The sequence below is a fragment of the Athene noctua genome, chromosome 5 (assembly GCF_965140245.1).
Source record: "Athene noctua chromosome 5, bAthNoc1.hap1.1, whole genome shotgun sequence".
NCBI lineage: Eukaryota > Metazoa > Chordata > Aves > Strigiformes > Strigidae > Athene > Athene noctua.
Window position 1 is genome coordinate 33,104,044 of NC_134041.1, and position 7,744 is coordinate 33,111,787.

Below are 7,744 nucleotides of genomic sequence, written 5' to 3' on the forward strand. Positions count from 1 at the left end.
AAAGAGGGCACTCAGGGCTCTAGGCCTGGAAAGCACCGTTTTCACTGTGGTGTTTCTAAAAGCAGCATGTGCTCAGAGGCATGCTTCTCCTGCTGGCATGGTGTCTGTCTGTCCGGGTTTATCCTGCAGCTACAGGACAAAAGGACGATTGGAGAGGACCGTGGGGATCCTGTCACTCTGATGTTGGCTGAAATGGGGCCTGTGGCCTGCGGTGGCAGCGTGGGTTTTCTGGGCAGGCGGGTGTGTATAAGCTCTCTTTCTGGTTCCAGGACAATGCATCTTCTTGTGGTGTGTCTCTTCAGTGTCTGGGGTCTGGTTGCCCCCGAGCACTACGTCGTGGAAGACATCTGCGCTGCAAAGCCACGTGACATCCCAGTGAATCCCATCTGCATCTATCGCAACCCTGAGAAGAAGCCCCAGGAGGGTGAGGGGCAAGAGCCAGGGAAGGGCAAGCTCCCAGAGTCTACTAACCCTCGGGTCTGGGAGCTGTCAAAGGCCAACTCCCGCTTTGCTGTTGTCTTCTACAAGTACCTGGCTGACTCCAAGGACAATGGGGAAAACATCTTCATGTCTCCCCTCAGCATTTCTACAGCCTTCGCCATGACCAAGCTGGGAGCTTGTGGTAGCACACTCCAGCAGCTCATGGAGGTCGGTGGCATTTCCTCAGCCTTTTCCTGTAGCTGTCACCAGGATATGAGAGACAGCAAAGGTGATAGTGGCCGACTGCTGTTAAAGGGCTCTCTGGGTCAGGATGGCTTGGGAACAGAGACTTTTACTTAAACAAGCCCCTGGGAAGGACATACACATGTTGCTTGTCTCTGGATTTGTTTTAGACCCCAGCTCTTTCCTCTGACTCCCTGCTTGGATCCAGCGTTCAGGGTGGGTTTCCTGGGTTTGAGAGGTTAGTTTTCATCTGGAGGAAAGGAAGCCTATTTGGCAGATGAGGGAAGGGAATGGGAACAGTTTGTTTCTTGCGGATTGGGCAAGCACATAGCTGGGCAGGTAACTAAGCATTTTCTTGCACAAAAAGTAGGAAAAGCCATGATAGCAAGTCCCATTGGGAGAGGCTCTTTTTCACATTCCCTCTCCCTTGAGATAAAAATAAGACAGATGGGACACCCTGGCTTCCAGGGCTCTGCCACTGTGCAGGAGCAGAGGAACATAAGTTGCTTCTTGAGGGTCTCCTTGTAGCAAGCCTAAGAGTGATCTGAGCGCTCAGCCAGGCCTAAACAGCTTCTGTCTGCCTGTGTTGAGCAGTGTCAAGGCAGCACAGTAAGGGCCTGAGCTTCCTCAGCAAAGCAGCCTGGATGCAGACAACCTCTCCCTCCAGCCATGGCTCCTAAACTTGGAGCAGGGGGCTCTAATCCTGGACTTTGTGAGAGGAATTAACTCCCTGCCTGTCCAAGCACCCTCCTCGTGGTCAGACCTGCTCACCTGACAGCTTTGAGTGCACTCGTCTGCTGCCTGGGGGTTTGGTGCTGCCCGTACCTTCCTTGCTGGTGGGAGACTACAACCCAGAGGGGTTTTTCTCCCTGCAATGAGATGATGTGAATCAAACTGCTCCACTTCTCCCCACTGCCAATGTCCTCAGAGATCCTGCCTCTGGAGTAAGTCGTGTTGGGGTCTCCTGCCTTATCCACAGTCTGAGCAGAGCAGTGAACCACATCTCCAAAACCTTCACTCATGCCTTCTGCTCCGGGCAGCCCTTCCCACTGGAAGGGGACCCTTCTCTCGCTGAGCCACCCAGGATGCAGAGCTACACTCCTAATTCCCTCTTTTCCCTACAAAATGGCCCGTAACACCACTTTTGCCTTGTAGGAAATGGTTGGATAGTAGTAGACAAATCATAACTGCTCTTCCAACTGGCAGCTGGGAGCAGATAAGAAAAAATTCACTGTACTGCAGAAATCAACCCTGAAAACGATTCCTACATATTCCCATTCCCTGTAAAAATAGATGAGATATACCAGAATTACTCAACAGGCCATGAGAATTGTTCCTGGTAAGGAGCAGCCTTTAGCATCATCACAGGAGGGTTTAGCACAAACCTTGTGAGTCCTCCTGTGACCTGCACTGACCCGCGAGCTGCTTCTAGGCCCCATCAGGGCAATGATTGTCTGGTGTGAGGCTCTCACTGGTGTGTGGTAGAGGATTTGCAAACACTCTGCATAAACTGTATTCACTTGAACAGCACCGGGGGAAGCCTTGTAGTTCACATGCCAAGCTGGAATCTGTTTCCTGGCAGGGATCAGAGTCCACAGGGAGAAACGTTGCCAAGACCGTGGTATGTCTTCTGCACAACCACCTAAAGTTGTGCCCACGTTTGAGACACACGTGTAAAATGATAGACCTTCCCCTGACAGCTGGGGTAACAAACGTGGGTGGGGAACAGAGGCAGAGAAAGAGGCAGATCCAGGCAGGCGTCCTGCTGATAGTTCTAGGGAAGGAACCTCCATGAGCAAAATCTGGAGTCTTCTCTTGGGTAAGATGCTGTGTCAAAGTCAGTCAGACGCTGGGACCAGTCAAAGGCAGAGTATGGAGAGCAAGGAAGCCAGAGTGAGGAAAAGGAGCAGTACATCTTTATGCTGAGCAGTGCTTAATCCTCCATTTTAGACTCTCCAAAGCTAGATCTCGGAATGGTGATGTGTTGCTCTTGGGTAGATTCAGGTTCCAAACTAAACGTGGAGGGTGAAGCTCTGAGGGTCTGCAGATATCTTGTCTCCCTGATTTAGGCTGTTGAGCAGCAGCCAAAGGTGCATCACCACTTGCTGAGGGGTCCAGGGGCTGTGGGAGCACCAGAGCCAGCTCATCGATTCCTTCTTGCTGTTTGGCTCCTCCAGGTCTTTCGATTTGACACCATTTCGGAGAAGACATCTGATCAGATCCACTTCTTCTTTGCCAAGCTGAACTGCCGGCTTTACAAGAAAGCTAACAAATCCTCAGAGCTGGTATCAGCCAACCGCCTCTTTGGGGAGAAATCTTTGGTCTTTAATGAGACTTACCAAAACATTAGTGAAATAGTTTATGGAGCAAAACTCTGGCCCTTGAACTTCAAAGTGAGTTTGAAAGACTCGAGCATTTTTCTTTTTGTTTTTTTTCCCCCTTGTCCTTTTGCTCTTGTTGCATCCCAATCTTTTGCCCCCAGGGAGTGCCTTGATCTGGGTGTGTGGGACATCAGTGAAGGCAGGAGGGAGCATGGGATGCAGGTCCTCCTGTCCCAGCTCACCTTAACCACAGTCACTTCCCCACTCCTCGTTCCTAAATGCTGCAGCACTATGCTGGGAGCCATGTCCTCCCCGGGCAGATACCCTGCTAATCTGCCTCCTGCAGAAGGGATACAAAGAGGTGTTTAAAATCCTTGACTTAACCTTTGTTTGGTCTTTTTCTTCAGGAGAAGCCAGAATTTTCCAGGAAGATCATTAATGAATGGGTGGCTAATAAGACAGAGAAGCGCATTACAGAAGTGATCCCAGAAAATGGTATTGATGATCTCACTGTCTTGGTCTTGGTCAACACCATTTATTTTAAGGTATGGCTAACCAAACTAGGGGAGCTACCCATTTCCTTGGGGAAAACACAGTGCTCATATTTGTCCTCCCCCTCTCCCTTTTAGGGGCACTGGAAATCACAGTTTCCAGCTCCAAACACAAAACTGGATTTATTTCATAAAGCCAAGGGTGAGTCCTGCAAAGTCCCAATTATGTACCAAGAGTCCAAATTCCACCATGTGTCCGTCCCCCAGGACAAAGTCCAGGTGCTGGAGCTGCCTTACAAAGGGGACGATATCACAATGGTGCTGGTCCTGCCCCATGCTGGGACGCCACTGGTGGAGGTGGAGCGAGACCTGACACCAGAGAAGCTGCAGGACTGGATAGACTCCATGACAGAGGTGTCTCTCTCTGTCTACCTCCCCCGCTTCCGTGTTGAGGACAGCTTCAGTGTCAAGGAGAAGCTGAGAAAAATGGGGCTGGAAGATCTCTTCAGTCCAGAAAATGCCAGACTCCCAGGTCAGATGTGGAGATGGGGAGCTGCAGGGTGGAGGTAGGGGGGTAACCATTCTTCCACAGGCACCAGGGCAGTAATTGCAGCAGCACATGAGGAACGAGAGCACAGGAGCATTTAGATGTTGCTGCAGTCCATGATGGACTCTGTGGTCAAGTCCCACCATGGTCATGCAGCCCTACTCTGCACTAAGGACATGGGACTTACACAGTCAATTGCAGTTGGTGGAGGATATTTTTGGTTTAGGGCAGACATGCCTTCTGCTTGAACACAGGCCATGAAGGATGGAAGCATGTTCCCTTTTGAGCTTTTGTCTAAAAATATAGTTTTAAACTTTCTCATTTTGTATTTCAGGTATCATTGCTGAGGGCCGTACAGACCTGTATGTTTCTGAGGCTTTCCACAAAGCCTTCCTCGAGGTAAGCCTTGCTTTGTCCTTTGTCCCAGGAGCGTCTTCCTCTTTGTTTTTAAAACCATGAAGCCTTAAAAGAAAAAATAGCACTGGACCCATTGGTGTTCACTTCCTCAGCAACCTGGGGCTTTGGTGGGAGGTGGCAGCTTGGCACCCACCTTCTGTGGAGAAGTAGGCCAAGCTCTCTACACACTGCATAATGCCCATATTTTAATCCCATCTTCTCTGTTGGTTGGTAGGTGAATGAAGAAGGCAGCGAGGCATCAGCTGCTACAGCTGTCACTGTCTCCGGCCGTTCCTTCCCCATGAACAGAATAATCTTCAATGCCAACAGGCCCTTCCTGCTTTTCATACGGGAAGCTGCCCTCAACACCATTATCTTCATGGGCAGAATAGCTGATCCTTGCTCCTAAAGGGGCTGTTGGGGCCTCATTTCTCCCTCCTCTGCCTCTGGAAAATGGGCAGTGGGGTACTGATGCAAAGTCTGGGCTGCTCCTGGAGTGGTTGGTCTTACTCTCTGGTGCGAGCGCAGGGAGGGTCGGTTTTGTGTTGGGCTGTTACTGCTTCTCCTTGCTGTGTCAGGCGAGGGGGCTCAGAGGGCACCTCACCTGCTCCATCCTTCATTCAAAGGGAAGCTCATTTTTTTTCTGGCACCATATTTTGTGGCACCCCAACCTGTGTCCGGCATTGCTGTCATTCTTATATCCAACCCTCCTCCCTTTCAGGCCTCAAACTGTAATGCTGATCCCCTGGTTCATTAAAAACCTATACATCTGTAACAAGCTGATCTGTGGATGGTTTTCACTAGGTCACTTCCTAGACTTACTTAAACTTTCCTTTCCCAATGAACGGGCCCTTTCCTGTGCTCCCCAGTCCCAGTGGAACAACCCCACACTGCAGGTCTTGCCAGGGGAACAGAAGCAGCCTGATGGCACATGCTGGCTGGGCCAGAAACCTGTTTCCACAGCTCTGCGTGGAACCACTGGTAGGTGGAAGAGCTGCCAAACACCAGAGCCCTCCTTGCCAGCAGCTGTGGCGTGTTCGACATGTCCGAGTGCTGAGCAGTCACTAGTGAAATCCTTGTATTGCTAAGGCTGCGAGTATCGAGTGTGTCCAGAGGGCAACGAAGCTGGTGCAGGGTCTGGAGCACAGGTCTGATGGGGAGCGGCTGAGGGAACTGTGGGGGGTTTAGTCTGGAGGAGGCTGAGGGGAGACCTCATCACCCTCTACAGCTACCTGAGAGGAGGTTGTAGAGAGCTGGGGATGAGTTTCTTTAACCAAGGAACAAGCGACAGAACAAGAGGGAATGGCCTCAAGCTGCACCAGGGCAGTGTTAGACTGGCTATTAGGAAGTATTTCTCTGCAGAAGGGGTTGTTGTGTGTCGGAATGGGCTGCCCAGGGCAGGGGGGGAGTCCCCATCCCTGGAGGGGTTGAAGAGTTCGGTTGATCCAGCGCTGAGGGATCTGGTGGAGTTGAGAACTGTCAGTGTGAGGTTAAGGGTTGGACTAGAGGATCTTCGAGGATTTTCCAACCGAGATGATTCTGTGATTCTATCCCCTTTTGAGCAGTAAGCTTTAAACTAGTTCCATGCTTAAAGTTACTGTACGGAGGGTGTCTGAACCGTGGCAATGCCCAGGTAAGGTAACCAATATCTGCAACTCTGGTAAAGATCTGGTTTTTCACCTGCAAGTTTACTCCTAGAGCTTGAGGTGTCCTGGCCTGCTGCCAGGCCATCTGTGTGACCTCACCTCTGCTCTATGTAGGGTGGCTGTGCTGCTGTAGGACCCCTCACAGGGTTGTCTTCCAGATGTGATTTCAGCTGTTTAAAACAAAAAGGGCAGCAAGCCCTGTCCCATCCTGTTGTACATATTGCAGATTTTGTGTGCAGGCAGCTGCTGGAACACCAGCAGCCAGCATTCCCCAGTGTGCAGTTTACTTGGGGTTTTGTAGAACCAGTACAAGATCTGCCCTTGTTAAGGCTTCCTCTTGGCAGCAACTGCCACAGCAAGCCAGGCCACGAGGGAGTGAGCTCAGCTGTGCTGGTCTGCAAAAGAGCTGGTGTGAAAAAGTGTTTGGTCACTCTGCCTTTAGTTTTAGAAGCAGTCTGGGGTTTTGCAGGACTCTCCTGTCCCACAGTAGGAAGGTTTGAGTGTCTTGTGGGTGTGTTGCAAGCGGTGGGTGGTTTGGGTATGGAGAGTCACCTCGGCTGTTGTTACCATGCAGCTGCAGCGATCAGTCCCCTTCCCACCCAAGAGACCTGTAAAGCACACACTTACCCTGTTCTGTGCTGCCACGCTCGCCTGCAGCAACAGCTCGGGAAGGAGCTGAGTGTGTGATGCAGAAGCTGGGGCTATGGGAGAAAAGGGTGAGCGTTCTGGACATCACTGTTGAGTTCAGAAAGCAGCTCTTCCTCTCCCTGGCCTCCTCGGGCAGTCACCACTGGGACTTTGTGCTGGATCCTCCCTTCTGCTTGCTCCCTCCTTGTGCAGCTTGGGACGCGTAGAGCTGCCTCCTGTTACCTCCCACTCTGTGGCTGTGCTTTGGGCCGTGGAGGTGGTGGCCGGTCGTGGAGGAGGGCTGAGGCGATGCCCAGGTCTCGCTCTCAGGGCACCAAACCAAAGTGCTTTTCCCTGCACAGGAAAGCTGCTGTGCTGCAGTGGGGATGGGGCACCTGGCCTGTAGCCAGAGCACAGTGTTTCCCTCACCTGCTGAGGCTGAAAAGGGCTGAGCCTGCCAACCTTGTGAGGTAAAGCTCATTTAAAAAAAAAAAAACAAAACCAACAAAAACCAACAAAAAACCAGAAGTCCTCTAAGGTGCCAGGAACAGCAGCCTGATCCTGCCCAGCCTCTCCCTGTTTGGGGGAGGGACCAGGCTCTTGCACCACAGCTGGTTTGAAAGAGGCAGCAAAGAGAAAACTGATGTCAGATCAGACACAGACGAGGATCTGAGTATTAAACCATTTAATTCTCAAACCACTCACATGCATAATGTTCTTTTACACAGTGTTAAAAGAAAGAAGAAAATGCGATTTTTTTTTTTAATACAAACAGAATTTCAAGTATACATTTATAGAATTTTCAAAGATTCCTACCCAAGTTGCTAAGTTTTCATTCACATTGTTCTTAAAGCTGTCCAATGAGAGCACTTTTTGCTAAACTGCTTTCAATGCAATCAGTCCCCTCTACCTTGGTTTGATTCCCCCCTTCCCCATCTCTGGTTCTCTTACTGCCCTTGCCTGCCCCCCCTCCAGCAGCACTGGCCATCCAGGTCCGCCAGTGGCCACAGAGCTGGTGGCCCCCCCAAAGAGTTTGTCAGCCATCTCCCACGG

At 51.0% G+C, this 7,744-nt stretch overlaps 1 protein-coding gene across 1 annotated transcript; it reads left to right on the plus strand.

Moving 5' to 3' along the window:
• The first annotated feature begins 273 nt into the window (after window positions 1–273).
• SERPINC1 (serpin family C member 1) lies at window positions 274–5,158 on the plus strand. Its single transcript, XM_074908296.1, has 6 exons — window positions 274–648; window positions 2,841–3,056; window positions 3,392–3,529; window positions 3,614–4,007; window positions 4,357–4,421; window positions 4,654–5,158. Exons 1-6 carry the CDS (start codon window positions 274–276, stop codon window positions 4,825–4,827), a joined length of 1,362 nt encoding a protein of 453 aa, XP_074764397.1. The 3' UTR covers window positions 4,828–5,158.
• Window positions 5,159–7,744: the final 2,586 nt, after the last annotated feature.